At 42.1% G+C, this 15,884-nt stretch overlaps 1 protein-coding gene across 2 annotated transcripts in view; it reads right to left on the reverse strand.

Moving 5' to 3' along the window:
* The window catches only part of LOC106817558 (DALR anticodon-binding domain-containing protein 3-like), a 24,638-nt gene that overhangs the window by 6,797 nt on the left and 1,957 nt on the right, over positions 1-15,884 (reverse strand). The window contains exons 1-9 of one of the 2 annotated variants that reach the window (XM_014822233.1): positions 15,143-15,269; positions 12,302-12,412; positions 11,824-11,993; positions 11,301-11,593; positions 11,029-11,108; positions 9,388-9,489; positions 8,602-8,681; positions 8,260-8,318; positions 4,207-4,289 (exon numbers count right to left, since the gene is read on the reverse strand). In XM_014822233.1, coding sequence (XP_014677719.1) covers positions 4,207-4,289; positions 8,260-8,318; positions 8,602-8,681; positions 9,388-9,489; positions 11,029-11,108; positions 11,301-11,593; positions 11,824-11,951 — 825 coding nt within the window. In that variant the 5' untranslated portion in view covers positions 11,952-11,993; positions 12,302-12,412; positions 15,143-15,269. Of the gene's footprint in view, positions 1-4,206; positions 4,290-8,259; positions 8,319-8,601; positions 8,682-9,387; positions 9,490-11,028; positions 11,109-11,300; positions 11,594-11,823; positions 11,994-12,301; positions 12,413-15,142; positions 15,270-15,884 lie in introns of those variants that run through there. The other variant, XM_014822232.1, reaches the window with a different exon arrangement.

The raw sequence follows: 15,884 nt of genomic DNA on the forward strand, positions 1-15,884 counted from the left end.
ACACGGTTTTTTGAACAGCGTTTATGCATAGTTTTCAACTGGTAAATAATCTATCATATTGTGAATAAATATATCAAACTTTACTTGTTTTCTCGTCTATTGATTCTCCCTTAATCATACTGACACCACCAATTTTACTCTGAAATCGTATGCTGTTCTTTCAAAAAAAGTATTTGTAATCGAACGGTTTCGTACCAGTTTTCACGCTATGAATGCTCTCTCCGACCGAACTTTCTTATTGGGATTAGTGTTCTAGTTGTCCTATGACGGTAACTTTGGGGCGTCATATGGAATAGTTAAGGCTCACTCGATTTAATTCAGCGGCAGCGTTTCCAGCTTGCTCATGCTAAAATAAATGCGCTCTCACGGCCAAGCTAGCGTAGCAGCTGAATTCCCGCTTACGCCCCAGCGTACCGTTCATAGACAACAGAACACTAGTCCCATAAGATAAGTTTCGCGTCGCGAGGATGCATTCATCGTTCTGAAAACGCTACGAATACCGCTGTCGTATTCAAATAACTTATTGAAGAAACACATACGATTTTTCAGCGTATAATGTGCGTGTCATATGATTAATGGAGAATCATAGACGAAACAAGGTAAAGTTTGAAATCATATATTTATTCACATATGGATATGATTATATTACAGTTGAAAACATGCAAAAGCGCTGGTTAAAACCGTTGTCATACTCTTCTCTATTATGCACTCTTGAAGTTATTATTAAAGAAATTTTCATACTTTATTATCGTTTTCACTGCCTTGAGTTTTTCCTGGAGCATCGGCCTGATCTAGAACCACATTGAGGCAATTTTGTGCGCAAGCTAGAGAAAAAAACTCAAACAAAATGAGAATAGGTTTGTATTATATATACATTAAATATTATTATCTAGGCAGCGGTTGCCGAATTAACGAAGTCGCGCTAGTTAAAATTCCCCTGCATTTGACATCTATGCAGGAGTCCGTGTAACTCCCTGAAATTGCGCCATACGCATTAATTACCTCCGCTCCGCAACGAGTGCAGGGGAGGTAATGCGATTCGGTCGCACTGTGATGGTGTGTGTGTGGGTGTGTGTGTGTGTAGTGTTCGCGGCCCGAGTCGATTCAGCAGCAGCTCGCCTTAGGGCATCCAGTCGAGCGCAGCTCGCCTTTAGGCGCGTCTCAGCCAGCAGCAGCCAGCAGCGAGCCAGCTGTTATACACATATCATTGCTTACACGCGTCGCTTCAGTGCGTATGCACTCTCCTGTGAGTGCCCTTCTGCTCTAGTTTACCTCCGCGCAACAGAGTTGCCGCAGGGGCCGCGGGTAACTGTAATTCGTGTCGTTGTGTGTGTGTTGTACAGGGCTCGAATTAACGGACGCAGGCACCGACGTGACAATGCCCGTCGGTGCCCTATTCATCGCCCGTTACTGCCCCTGAAAAATCCACCCCGACCGACGGCAGTCACCTGCCTTGCCCTTTTTGTGTAATTGCCCGTCGCGCTATGCCCTTTATCTACTGCCTTAGTTTCGTTTAGTCGAGCAACATAACACGTGGCGCCTCGTGCGTGCTGGCAGTTTGTCGAATGTATGACGCTTAAAAGCCGATAGTCGGCAGGTAGGAAATAATTAACGCATCGCGATAATTATTCGTCTCCTGATAGCGATGGCATGGAAATTTCTGCGTTCAAGTCAACTGCTAACTTCATTTAGCAGCAGGGCGGTACAGGGCGTCAGGTGTTACTGCTTGTTGTAAGCTTACATGGCGGGCATATTGTTTTGTACATTAAAAGCAAGACCGATGTGATGTATCGAATTGTTCATGAGTTTCCTATATTTTTACCAAAAGTCCTTTGTGGCCCCTTATCAAAATTTGAGAGTTGCCTGTGGTGCCTTTTTAAAATTAGCCTCTGTGCCTTCCAATTTTATAAGAAAAAATTCAATGCGCGTATTTTCTCACATGCCTTAAAAAAATAGCGCTGCCCTTCTCGTCGCTTAATTCAAGCCCTGATGTGTGTGTGTGTGGTGCTGCTGTGTGTTGTGTGTGGGGTGTTGTGTGTGTCCAGCCCGCGCGGCGCAATCGACTAGCGCGTCGAGTCAGCGAAGCGGGGCCGAGTCAGCAGCAGGCGAGTGAGGTCAGCAGCAATACCAATGCAGCGCGTTCTCCCTCACGTTGCCGCAAACGGGGCGCCCGGTTCTTTGCCGCGCGCTCCCGTTGGTGGGCGGATAACGTTCCCCCCTGTTTCAATCGTTGGCGCCCCGTTTAACAATACTCTCCGCCCCGATTAAATGTCCACGCACAATAAAAGCTTTCCAGCGCCGCGGAACTCGAGGCGTCAAGAAGTACAATTTGGACCAGGTATACCCGCTACGGTGGATTTTTACGAGTACCACGGCATGCACTGCAGACAATTACAACAGTCTAAACCTTCCCACCACCCAACACTAACTGTACACCGACTCGGCATATCTTATATATTACAGAACCCCAAATACCGCTTATGGTGTGGTGGAGATTTTAAAATCCGCATTAATTAGTGGTACGGCCTAAAAAAACCACGCCCCCTCCCCGCCTTATTTCATCCCCCCCCTCCCCCTTCCCTTCCCTCCCCCCTAGTTTGAATTTCATTCCTGGGGAGAACCCGTGCAATGAGCCTGGCGACGGTCAGCAAGCGCCACCAGCGAGCGGCGGAAGTCAGTCAGCAGCAGGCAGCAGGCGAGCGGCGAGCCAGCTCGTAACACTTAACATTGTTACATTGCGTCGCGGAGCGATATGCCACTGCTCCGTGAGGTGCCTCTGTCTAGTTACCATATTTTTTTCAGCCTAATCCGTGTTCCAAGAAAATGGGCAGACGTGCAACCGCATGATCTTAAAAATAAGGCACATGCACGTTATGTTAATATTTTAAATTGAAACCTCAGACTGCGGACTCCCTGCATTTTGCTGCGGGACTCCCTATTTTAAGGGTAGCAGAGTCCATTGGGACTCCCCGTGTTCAAAGTTAATTTCTACCCCGGTCTAGTGTCTAGATTGCTCTTAGGACATTTCATAGCTTTGAATGTAGTAGCAGGACTGACATAGCACTCGATGAAAAATGGCAGGTTTATTTCCAAATCTTGATTGTGGGACGCTGCGAGCCACAATGACAAACTATCTCTACTGAATAAAAGAATAATGACCAATTGCATAACAGTCATATCAGGAGTAGCACCAAACCTGGTGAATGGGGGGCGTGTCGTTAAGCACAGTCACAAGAGAACATTGCTCAAGGGTCAAGTGCACCTGCTCGTTTTCGTGTTTTAATTGAATTTCAGTGATCATGATTTGAATCATCAAATGCTCGTCAAAAAGCACTCGTTGGTGCACCCATCTGCGTTTGTTATTGCGATTAGCGAATTTTGATGAGCCAATTGATGTGCAGAGCTTCAGTGCGGCATGACCCATCATCGTGACATGCCATTTACGAACATCTTGAACGAGCACTGACCTGACACGCGTGTACGTAGATACCGTACTGATACGCGTGTATGTAGATACCGTACTGATACGCGTGTATGTAGATACCGTACTGATACGCGTGTATGTAGATACCGTACTGATACGCGTGTATGTAGGATAGCTATGCGCGATACTGTCAGTCATTCATATATTTAAGCAGAAAGTACTGCGTGCCATATTCTGTGGTGTATGCATCTAGGAGAAACCACAGTCAATGTCACCAACGACTGCTGTATCCTACTACATTTGTATCCCCGACACATGATGCTATATACATATATATATATATACATACATAGAACAAGACACAAGACTACAGAGTGCCAGTAAATACATCTCTGTAGCAATGTTTCCTCTAATTATTAGTAGTCAGTGTGCGCAAAAATCGTATGTTGTGCAAATTTAAACTTGAAATTGCAGCTGTACACACCGGAACAAGAAAGGAGAAGTCACGTAAATTAGTAATGTACAAATGTGGTATTTGAAAAACCGACTAACTAGTACTAGTACTAGTACTAGTAGTTTAGTAGTTAACAGAAACAGTTATCCAAGAGATTGTTTTCAATAAGTATAATTATTAATTACTAGATTATTTTAGGTAACTAACATTTTGTGCACACATTAATTTCCTTTGTGCGCTGGTTGCAAAACATGCGCGCGCGACAGAGCTTAGATGGAACACTGCTCTGCAGTACATGTCAGGTTTCATACAAAACTGGCACACTTACACTTGTATTTGAAGATGTAGAAAGCATCTCAAACTTGACGATGGCACTTGCTGCTACCTGGATTGTGTCATCCCATTCGGCACCTACAAACAACAAATACAAGACAATTTCATCCATTGTAACACTACACTGATGTCTGCATATGTGTATGCACTCATACATAGAATTCTCAACAAATATAACCCGTTGTTTTTAATGTGTATATCACAAAATCACATTAATTTTTGCTGTTTTATCATCCTGGTATTTGCATCCCATGTTTACGCTCTCAGCTCTAGTCCTGCTAATCGCGTCATAGCACAGGCAACATGTGTTTAGAAGTACCCTGCTACACTTTACCTAAATTGTACTAGCTCGCCCAGCCACCAAGCTGGGAATGGTCACGTTTCTAGGCAAAAAAGCAATAAATTGTGGCTCATGTATCTTTTTACTTGTTTTGAGTGGTGATATTGAAAACTTAAACCCTGGCGCCGATTAAATTTCTATGTGGTTCTTGTTGGAATGCCGCGTATCGCTCCAATCAGAAAGCAATTTGTGTGATGTATGCACGTACATGGTTTTCATACTTCCGTTGCTTCTGGATGTGAAGAGGTGAAATTCTTAATACATGTTAATTCCCCAATCTAGTGTTTGGATTTGTTCCCAAGTGTGGTCATTCCTAATCTCTTCTGAATAGTTTTTTTGCGACATTGATGATTTGTGTCGCACACCGAAATTATTTTTCCCCGCCTTCAGGGCTTCTACTAATTCTTTCCAAAGAACCCAAATATCAACTCCTCCTGCAACGCACTGCTAAGAACTCTCGTCCTAGGAATTAAATTAAAATTCCTTTGAGTAAGCTTTAAAGCATTCAAAGGTGATGCCTAACCGCCAGCATCCTCAACCGTCATTAATGATCACTTTGCCGGCCAGATATTAGTTTCTTGGCACTGAATCTGAAAACTTGACCCCTCTAATCCCATCACAGTGAGGTATTCCCCCGATAACTTTAATGTTTATAGGAAAGACCGTAACCGTCATGGAGGTGCGTTTTTAATGCATGTTAAGATAAATCCATTTCTAGCTCTCTAACTTAATCCATCCTTTGATGAAACAAGGAGCGAACTTACTTGGCTGAAGCTAAAATATTAAGAATTCTTCAGACCCTTATACTCAATGATTGTATAGGCCCCCTCTTGAGCAACTCATTGGAATCACATAATTCGGTGAACGCCTTCTCTCTCGTCATGATTGAGTCCTATCCACCTCACTCTTTGTGTGACTTCCATTTGCCCGGAATTGATTGGCAGTCCTCTTTCAGTGACTGGCCCAAGCGAGATAACCCAATTATGTAATCAACGTCGCTAGATCCTTGTGCGACTAGTCAATTCCTACTCAACCTTGTCCTCACACCAGCCTTACATCGAGTGCACTTGAAGACTTGTAGTAACATCCTTGAATCTAGTATTTACAAATTTTCCCCAATCTGGTGCTCATCTATATCTGTGGTCCCTAGGAATTAAGTGACCAAGCATGATTGTGTCATCTTTACTTGAGATCTTTAATCCAGTTAAAAGCTAGCTATTTAGGAACTACGTGAGATTCCCGCTCTTTGATATTTAAAGGCTGATAAAGAACAACTTTTTAAATCTACTTTACTGAGTTTAATGCCTCAGTACTTTCGCAGTGATACGACAAAGAGATCGCCTTGAATCTAATTTGGTTGCTAATTAAAACAGCTATCATCTACCGGGAGGTAAAACCCTATGATCCCTCGTAAGGTTATCTCAGTAATAAGGCTTCGTCCTTGTTGTCCCTCTCCTTAAAGAGTAATCTATGAGGGAAAGGGATCGCCTGCTTTCAAAGGTCGCATGGGCGTTCAACAACGCACGCGGCAGCTAGGTCTAGGACATATAGCTAGTATCGAAAGAAATTTTGTCTCGCATTAAAATCGTAAACTTCCATCGAAGTTGTTCTAAAATGGTATTGTTTGTGATAACTATCACTTTGCAGATGGGAGATCAAAACCGACTTTCTGGAGGTTTAACTGAGAAGTGTATAAACGGGAACATGGTATCCCATCTCTTCTTATCGTGATGATGGTATTTCCTGCGAATGGCGTCTCTCGCATACCGAAGGCTGTTTGCCCTAGTAATCAATTCAAATCGGTCTTCTCTACCTTCTTGTGTAACAGCTTAATCGCAATAAGGCAGCAGTCCCGCAGCCACTTTAAATTATAAGTTCCGCGACTGAGTGTAGACCCAAAATTGTTATCTCCCTAAGTGGCGTGATGCTCGGTACTTAAGAATATATCTCCACAATACTAGGCTGCTGGTCCCGATAAGGTGCCATGTATTTATTCTGCATCATTTTGCCATGAGCTTGGGCCTTCTCTAGCTACACATTTTGTTTTGTCAGTCATACGATCATAGGTTCTTCTTGCGCTTTTGATTGGAAAAGGCTCTTAAATACCACAGTTTTATAAGGTGGGTGGATGCTCCCTTGCATCAAATTATCGGCCCGCAATACTCTGATCTTCCTCTTGCTCTAAGGCATTTGAGCATATAGTCTACTCTTCTGTTATAAACCACTTTGGATAGCATGATATCCTGTCGACATCATCAACATGGGTTTTCGGCACGGGTTTTCTAGCAAGTTACCCCAGTTAATCAACGTTTTTCATGACTGGTACACTAAGTCTTGACAAGTCTCAGCAGGTTTTGATGCAGTAAATTCCTAGATTTAGTAAAGGCGCATTTGATAGGGTTCCTCAATGACTTTTAATCTCAACCTGGTCACTTGGTTTGGATACTACTAACGTTAAAATGGATCTCTGACTTTTTGAAGGTATAGAATTCAAATTGCTGTGTTAACGGCAAGCATGTCGGATGTGGCCCGCTGTCCACATCGGGTATACCCCAAGGTCAGTGCTTGGTCACTGCTGTTCTATATCCTTTTATAAATGATTTGTTGGCGGAAACTGACCCTTTCTACTTCTATTACGCCTCTTTGGCTGACGACGCTGTACTGTACCGGCACCATCTACAATAAGAATGACCAGTTACCCTCCAGAGGGTCCTTACTCGTAGCTGAGAAGTGGGCAACATCAAATGGGGTAATTCATATCAATACAGAAAAGTGTAAAATTCTTACAGCATATACTGACGTCTCCCAAAAATCACCACTTAAGACTTTTACTATAACTCGTTTGTATCGCATAAATATCTATCTCTTACCCGACTACTGTATCAAATATTTGGGTGTTTATATAGTAACGATCTTCGCTGGAATCCCACATTGAGCTAAACAATTTGTAAGAAAGCGCACCGATCATTCGCATGCTACGAGCGTAATCTTAAGCTTTGCTGATCTAAAAACTCGGTTCCCGTACTTTTCCAAAACTATGGTTCTGCAACATATTATCAATATGCTTCACCAGCCTGGTGCCACGCTATAAGACTTCAGGAAACTGCTCTAGATTGACACCATTCAGCATAAAGCTAGGAGATGGGTCTCACAGTAAGAAACTATGATGATAGTACGCGATGTTGTTTTGGCATCGGTCTTGAATGGCCTCCCCTCGTGTTCCGCTTTCTTCAACTCCAAAACTCAATAAACTTTTCTATAAAATTTATCAATGGTGAAGATGAAAAATTGGCATTCCATTCTTGCTTAATGAGGCCTGTTCGCTGCAGCCGCGCTCATCTGAGCGTGATCAACTGTTTTCGGACAATGTACAAAACTTACTAAGGATCCCTTTAAGATTTAGCTTCATTTGTCTCTGTGATTTCCGTATTGGAATTCACTGCCTTCATCCATTGTAATAAGCAAATTCACAAACTTTTTCCGCTGCGATCGCAGTGTGGATCTTTACCGACGTTGGATCCACTCTCTCCATCTTCGTTATAGTCTCCAGGACTTTTGAAGATTATCACTTATGAGGTTATGAGGTTATGAGGGCATGTATTGGGCTCACGTAAATGATATAGCGTGATGACTATTGTGTGCATCCATATGAACTTAAGAAGAGGCTGATGCATTTTTACAGTGGGCATAAACTAGAATTTTTCTTACCTTTCACTACATCCCCATACTTCACAACATAGGCTTCTTTCATTTGCTCAGTTCTTAGCCTAAAGAAGATAAACCGTTGAGCCAGTGAGTTACATATCATGAACCTAGAGAGAAACCTCCTTACTCTTTCCCCATCACGTCTAGCAAGAGTTCGCCACTAGGTTAATGATCAATGTCTTTGACAGCCCAAACAAAATTTACACTTCTCTTTCCCGATACAAACGTGACTTCGGACTATTTTCTTTTGACCAAGCACTACTCGTTACGAAGAATATATGCGATCGGGTGCACAGGCACGAATGTTGCCTCAAACATTCTGTCACATTACAGTTGTAAACTTACTTTATTAAGTCAGAAGCAGTCGTTGATTTAGCCAATCCTCTTCCCTTCTGGCAGGTGACAGATGCATGAGTCAGGTGCACCTGTGTGTGCGTATACATGCGAGCGATAAAAAATTAGATTGTGCACAGTCACAAAGACAAGGTAGACAAGAAATTTTGAACCATCGGACTGTTTAGGTTTTTGTTGAAATGTTTTGGAAAGAGAACTCGAACTTGCATTTTTATTAAAACTATAACCCACGAGTGGCGTAGTCATAATGGGCACAAAGAGATGACAATCCTACGCTATTACTATATGGTAATGCATTGCACTGCTGCATAGTTCAATAGAATATATACTGCTAGCAAAAGCTATGTCGACATCCTGTACATATCAGTTAGAGATAACCTAGAAAACACAAGCATTCATCGCAAGTAGTCTGCTAGAGTGCAAACCTGCCCGGCTTCGCCGGCTGTGAAAACCACAGAGCCTAAAAAAGGCCCCGTCATTTACTTGACGGGGCTGATTTTCTCTAGACGGGGCTGATTTTTTAAAACTGATGAATTATGTAAGAAAACCTTTGTTTGCCGGTGTTTTAAGACGTCCGGTGTTTTAGAAAAAGTATCCCCCAGAAGTTACACCACAACAGGTGTTCTTTCTTGATTTGACTTTCGTTTTCAATTCTTGGAACATCAAAATTTGACGGGGCGGAAACAAAGCCCTGTGGACACCGGAGACGGGGTTGTTTACGGGGTTTGGGCCGATCGGCCCACTGAAAAGGCGAAGCCTGAAACCGGCACGGTTTACCTGTGGTACAGAGATCTCACATAGCATTCTCCATAAGATGTCAACCTGCTGCTGATAATACTGCTTCTCTGCACTCGCCACGTGTACAACAACTGCCACGTCCTGATGGAGAAACCAAAGAACACACACATCACCGTTAGCCTTAGCAATGAAGAGAAAATTGAGCAGGTCTAGGAAATCTATTAATGATGTACTGTATATGCTATATCAGGTTTTCTTCTGAGGGAAAATTAGACAAAGGAGGTAATGGCCAGTTTCAGTGGTGCCACTCAGGATATTACAAAAAAAGTATAATATCTGTCCAGAAAAAAGTATCGAAATTGTCTAAAAAAAAGTATTAAAAAAGTATAAATTTGTATCAACCTACCATGATTTGTAGTCACTTTTTACCTTATATGTTGTTACCGAATACATTATAGCCTATGTGCAGCATACAAACAAGCTTCAGGAATGGTGTGTGCAATGCCATGATGAGTTGTCTCTTGAACCCTCAGTCTGGAATATTTCAATGCAGTGTTTCCCCCTGGCTAGAAAGCTTTGTGAGGTGGTAATTTTTTTGTGATGGTTGCACATTTCGAGATCCTAGCAAAGTGAGCAGCGCAGGTGCCGGCCAATGTAGGAGGGTCCAAGGGCATGCTCCCCCAGGAAATTTTTGAAAAAATGGTGCAATTTGGTGCATTCTAAGCTATTCTGAACACATTGTACGAGACTCTTGAATCTCTTTTTCAAGTTGTGTTGTCAAAAGTTTCGTCAGCGAGGCGGTGTTTTGGACAAATTTCTGTGTGGCAGCTGAGAATTTGAGCGAGGTGGCCTGCCTCGCTCGTGTCAATGCAGGGGAAACACTGTGCAATGCGCACTGACAGCAGAGCTGAGAGCAAAAACACTCCACTGAACAGAGCACACATCACTCCTGCAACAAGACTAGCAAAGCACATCTTTACTTTCATCAAATTCAGTGTACCTAAATGTATGTCCGAAGAGTTTTGACCATCTTTGGAAAAAAAAAGTATTTAAAAGTATTTATGCATGAAAAAAGTATGAAAAAAGTATAAAAAGTTCATTTTCTTTAAAAAAAGTATAAGGTGGCAGCACTGCAGTTTGGGACAAAAAGGATGGCACTCCAACCAATCAAATAACTGAAAAGTGTAGACCCTGTGTCACATGACTCAATAAACGAACATGGCAATCTAAATATGCTGGAAGCACAGAGTGAATCTGGTGATCTATTTGTTTTTGGGTTGACACTATTTTGACAACGGCGGGTAAATACATGAACATTTTCACATCGGCGATGTTAAATTTGACAACGGCGGTGCGCCACTGTGCCTCTTATGTATAAGAAACCCTGTGTATATTTCGCGGTGGTTTATTTTTCACGAATTTCGCGAACACGTCCCCGACCGCAAAAATAACAACACGCAAAAATAACAACACGCTGTTCTTCACTGTTTAAGGAATTCACCGACCGCAAAATTAACCACTCGTGAAATTGTCCGTCAAGTCTGAATTCGCGAAATTATCTGTATGCGAAAAATATGGCGTATACAGTACTGATGACAGCTCAGTTAGGTGGAGCCACATGCACGTGCACAGCCGCTTTCACTGTCCTTAATCATCGGGATTCGTCACATAGTATGATACCTTGTTGTTTAGAAGATTTTGCTGAGAATCTAGACGAATGACTTCGTGAAATGCTGGAGTCCATGTTTGCCCCTGCTTCACTGCGAGACAGCAAACACAAACCACATTACAAATAGTTGTGGACAAGACAAGAGCATAAATACAGTCTTTTGAATCTGATTCAATCGTTTTTATGTTACATTATACCTGTCCAGGTATGATATCTGTCATATGAACCCCATTTCGCCGGATCGCAAACTTATAGTAACTGTGAAGCGATTCTCTATCCATACCAGTAAGGATGTCAAGATTCTTGCTATAGTGCTGCCCTCCAGTGAGTAAACCTTCCTGTTTGATAAACTCTTGGGCACTAAGTGCCAATGGTTGCAGAGTATCTGTAGACTCAGTGCTGTGCTGTGGCTCATTCTTAAGCTTAAATGGCGAAGCTTCCACTGCCACATTCAGCAACTTTTCTCTGCTGTCTTGCTTAACCTCCACTGCAGAATTATCAGAGCCTTGAGGTGATGAGCCAAACATGGAATGCAGCTGAGGAATGACAGTGTCACCACACATGTGGACGTCATACCTACAATAAATGACAGTGTCACCACACATGTGGACGTCATACCTACAATAAATGACAGTGTAACAATAAATGATAGCGTCACCACACATGTGGACGTCATACCTACAATAAATGATAGCGTCACCACACATGTGGACGTCATACCTACAATAAATGAGCAAGAGAATTCAATTCGAAATCAATAATTTCTTCATTTCTGACAGATGCCACAATGGAATAAGTGATGTTACCCATTTGCATGCAGAAGGCGCTGCACGTGCAAACACAAGAGCATCTCTCGGAGTTGCGTCAGATTAGCGGATCCATCCGCTGCGTGCGCATTTACAAGTGCTACTCCTGCCTTGCCTTGGGCCGACATGCTGTACTTCTCTCCAGCCTGCAGCACATCTCGAATGCCATGCTGAAACGTAACAATAAACGTGATCTGACACATAATATAGATAGTCGCCTCAGCTATGTGCAATTTGAACTCGAATCTAAGCTCAATGTGCTGTCTAGTTGTGCTGATCTCATGGATCGAGTTAACGTGCAAGCAGTGGCCATTAGAGGTTAAATATGCGCACTTGCGGCCCACGTTTCAGCAATGCGAGTAGAATGTACAACAAGAACGATAATTAATCAACATTTTACTTTTGAACTAAAAGTCAATTGTGTAAATACAGCTTGAGATTTCTTGCTTTAAAGTACTATATGACATAACATAATTACCTGAAAGGCAGCCTTTCTGTTGAGAAAGACGGCAAGTGTGTGTTCCTTTGTAATGCAATTTCTGATTGGTAGTTTCCATTCTATAGATTTACCAAGCAGGTGATCTCCAATCTAAATATGTATGACACAAACAATTAATGATAGTTTTACCATGAAACTGCTGGTCTGTAGTGTAGTATACATAACATCAAGAGTGCATAATAGACTCTATTATGCACTCTTGATAACATTGATGTGTACACACCACACGGAGGCCTTATACTCATTAGTGTGTTACTCTCCAAATACATGATATCATAATCGACTGATACGCACAGATAGACATATATATATGATATAACACGTTATATTCCTGTCCTGTGTATTCTAATTCTGTGCACTTGAATACCTCATAGGCTGCTATCATCATGGCCTATATTTATGATTTGACAGCAAGGAACATTTTTATGGATTAATTTAGACACTACTAGTAGTACAGTAAAACTCGCAAAGTCATCATCGTCTAACTCGTCAATTCGCATAAGTCGTCGACTCATGGAAGTCAAAGTACCGATTTTCTCTCATAGTAAATCCATTGGAATAGCCCCGCCTAAGTCGTCATTTATAAGTCGTCATTATGTACAAGTCGACGCCCTCAGACAGGTCCCATGTAATACAAACAACAGTAATTTTCCATCTATAAGTCGTCATCAGAAATGCCGATGGCGCGCGCACGCAGTGTACAGTCTAGGACTCTAGGGGATGTGCGAGCTGGCTGTCACAGCTCACATTTTTCAGCTCGCACACCTCCCCCAGATTCCCCAGTGTATGCAGCCCAATGCAGGGTGCGAAATTAACGCAAGTCCAGAGTCCAATGCTCCCTGATTTACTGCCGGACTCACTGATTTGACATAATAATGGAGGAGTCCGTGTGACTCCCTGAAACTTCTGCTATACCAACTAGTTCGTTCCAGAGCACGGCATCGCGGAAATACCATATTTTGTCAGCAAGTGTTCCAAGAAAATTTGGCAGACTGAGGCAGAAGGCTATAGTTCTAGAGCTATACTAGTACTAGTTTTTAGGTTTAGAAGAAGCGACTGGTGAAGAAACACAATATTAAATACGCAGCAGACATTTAACCGTATACGGCAGAGTATATCCACTTCTGCTATTTTACAGTATAGTACTTCTGATTGGCTAGTATATTTATGTATGTGTATATACTATATATATGTATGTTAGTATAGCTCATAGGGTCTATGTCCCTCAGGGTACTGCCGCGTTACTGCAAGAACGTACCCTGGTACGGTCCGCGTTATACCCGAACGACCCTGGTAACTATCTGATATGGTTAGGGTTAGGATTAAGGTTAGGGTTACGGTTAGGGTTAGGGTTAAGGGAGTAGGCGTAGGTGACTCCCTAGACTCGTTAGTGGAGTAGGCGATGTACGGTCGGCATATTAGATAGTACCAGGGGTACGTTCCGCAGTACCCGGGGGACATAGACCCTCTCAGCGTTAGTATATTATGAATGTGTTGGCTACACTTTGTGATCAAACTTTCTCATCAGCTGCCCCAAAATTATGGAATAAGCTACCTAGTTATATTCGATGTGAAACGTCGCTGGAATCTTTAACGCCTAGTTAAAACTCATCTATTTAACATTGCATTAACACATAGACATTATATTTTTAGGTTACATTTGATTTGAGTTCTATTTTATTGAAAATGTTATATTATTGTCGTTTCAGATCATATTTTACAAAGTTGCAGTCCGCTATTAATAATCAGGAATTGTTATAGGATTGTCGTAAATTAAGTATATCTATATTTTACAGTGTTGCAGTCCGCTGTTTTATAATCAGCCTTTGTAATGCGCATGTGAACATATCTGCATGTAACATGCGCAATATAAATCAATATTTTAAATATTATATTATTATTTATGTGTTCAAAAGGTTTCGTATTGGAAACGACAAAACGTGATTCACAGAAAAGAGCTTCCATGATCAAACGGGGCTACAATTACAAATGTGTAGAAATAAATGGCATTTGAACCTAAAAGTTTACTAGACAGCTAACCCTGGTGGGATTCCAACGTAATGTTGAAGACATCATAAATATACTATTACTAGCCAATCAAATGTGGTGTACCGCCGGTTAGATACAATAATGTAACCCAACAAGAGCAGGGTTCTCCCCAGGATGAAATTGAAACAGGGGAGGGAGGGGAGGGTGAGGGGGGAAGGAGAGGGGAAGGGGAAACTGGGGGGGGGGGGTCCGGGGGGCATGTTTTTTACACGTAATGCGTAAATCGCCACCACACCATAGACAGTATTTGGGGTACTTGTATATAAGACAGCCGAGTCGTACAGTTTGTGTTAAGGTTTGTGACAGGGTGACTGTTTGTACTTGTGTGTGGTCTGCAGTGCATGCGTAGTGTAGGACGGTTACTCATTAGTGTACCGTAAAAATACACGCGTCCGGGGGCTGGTCGAATGGGAATTCTAACGATCGATTCCCGCGCTGTCAAACTTTATTGGTGGTGGAATTAATCGGCGGCGGAGGTAATTTAAACGGGGCGCAACAATTGAAACGTGGGGGGTTTTCCCAAACGGGGCGGGGCGCCCGGTTGCGCAACGTAGGAGAACCCTGAAGAGTAACCCTACTCTTGTTGGGTTACATTATTGTATCTAACCGCCGGTGTACGGTATAGCGGAAGTGGATACGTAGCTCTGCCGTATCATGTATATGGTTAAATATCCACTGGCACTGGCCTATTAAAATATATAAATAACACATGTGACATAGCAATAAACAACAACAACAGCATACGTATGTTTTTGGTGCAATTCTATATACCTTATCAGGAATAACTTGTTTTTATGAATACCACGAAATCTCCGTTCTGCAGCCGGGACGTTTGTTTTGTGATTGCAAGCCGAGCATGCCTCTCAGTCTCAGTGATACTCATAGTCCGACTAGTCGTTTCACCGCTATAGATTCATTTGTATTTGTTTCCGTCACGCGAATTAGAAATAGCAGTACTTTATCGATTGTTTAAGTCACAAATTAAACCTGCAGACGCTAGTGTAAGAGTCCAAGCTTGATTCATCATAATAAAATAATGTTGATTCTACCAGAGTACGTATGTAATGCTACTGCAGTTTTACATACTACAGCGCCATCTCTGGGTTACTTTATGAATAAAGAGTCGTTCAGGGGTCGTAGAAAAGCAAAATAAACCTATTCACATGTCGCTGGAGAGAACAATGTGACAGATAGTATTATTAAATTTTAACAGAGGGTTATGAAACATTATAAACGATGAACAGCTTTGCTATGTCGCTACGATCGTTAAATGCGTATTTTACTCCGCTCCCTGTTTTCGGAAAGCTCAACCAGCTCAACTGTGTGTGTCCATTTTATACGCAACACTACTTCCGTTACTTCAGTACCGAAAAACTTTTAACTTCTTAACTTTGCAGTCTTTTGTTTAAAGTTATCTAAAACGTTATTTATGTATTAATATATATACAAATTACTATGTTGATAATATATGGTTAAAGAAAGTGGAGATCACCACTAAGCAACCGTTAAAGTG

This window comes from Priapulus caudatus, unplaced genomic scaffold (assembly GCF_000485595.1).
Source record: "Priapulus caudatus unplaced genomic scaffold, Priapulus_caudatus-5.0.1 Scaffold1768, whole genome shotgun sequence".
NCBI classification, from domain to species: Eukaryota; Metazoa; Priapulida; class Priapulimorpha; order Priapulimorphida; family Priapulidae; genus Priapulus; species Priapulus caudatus.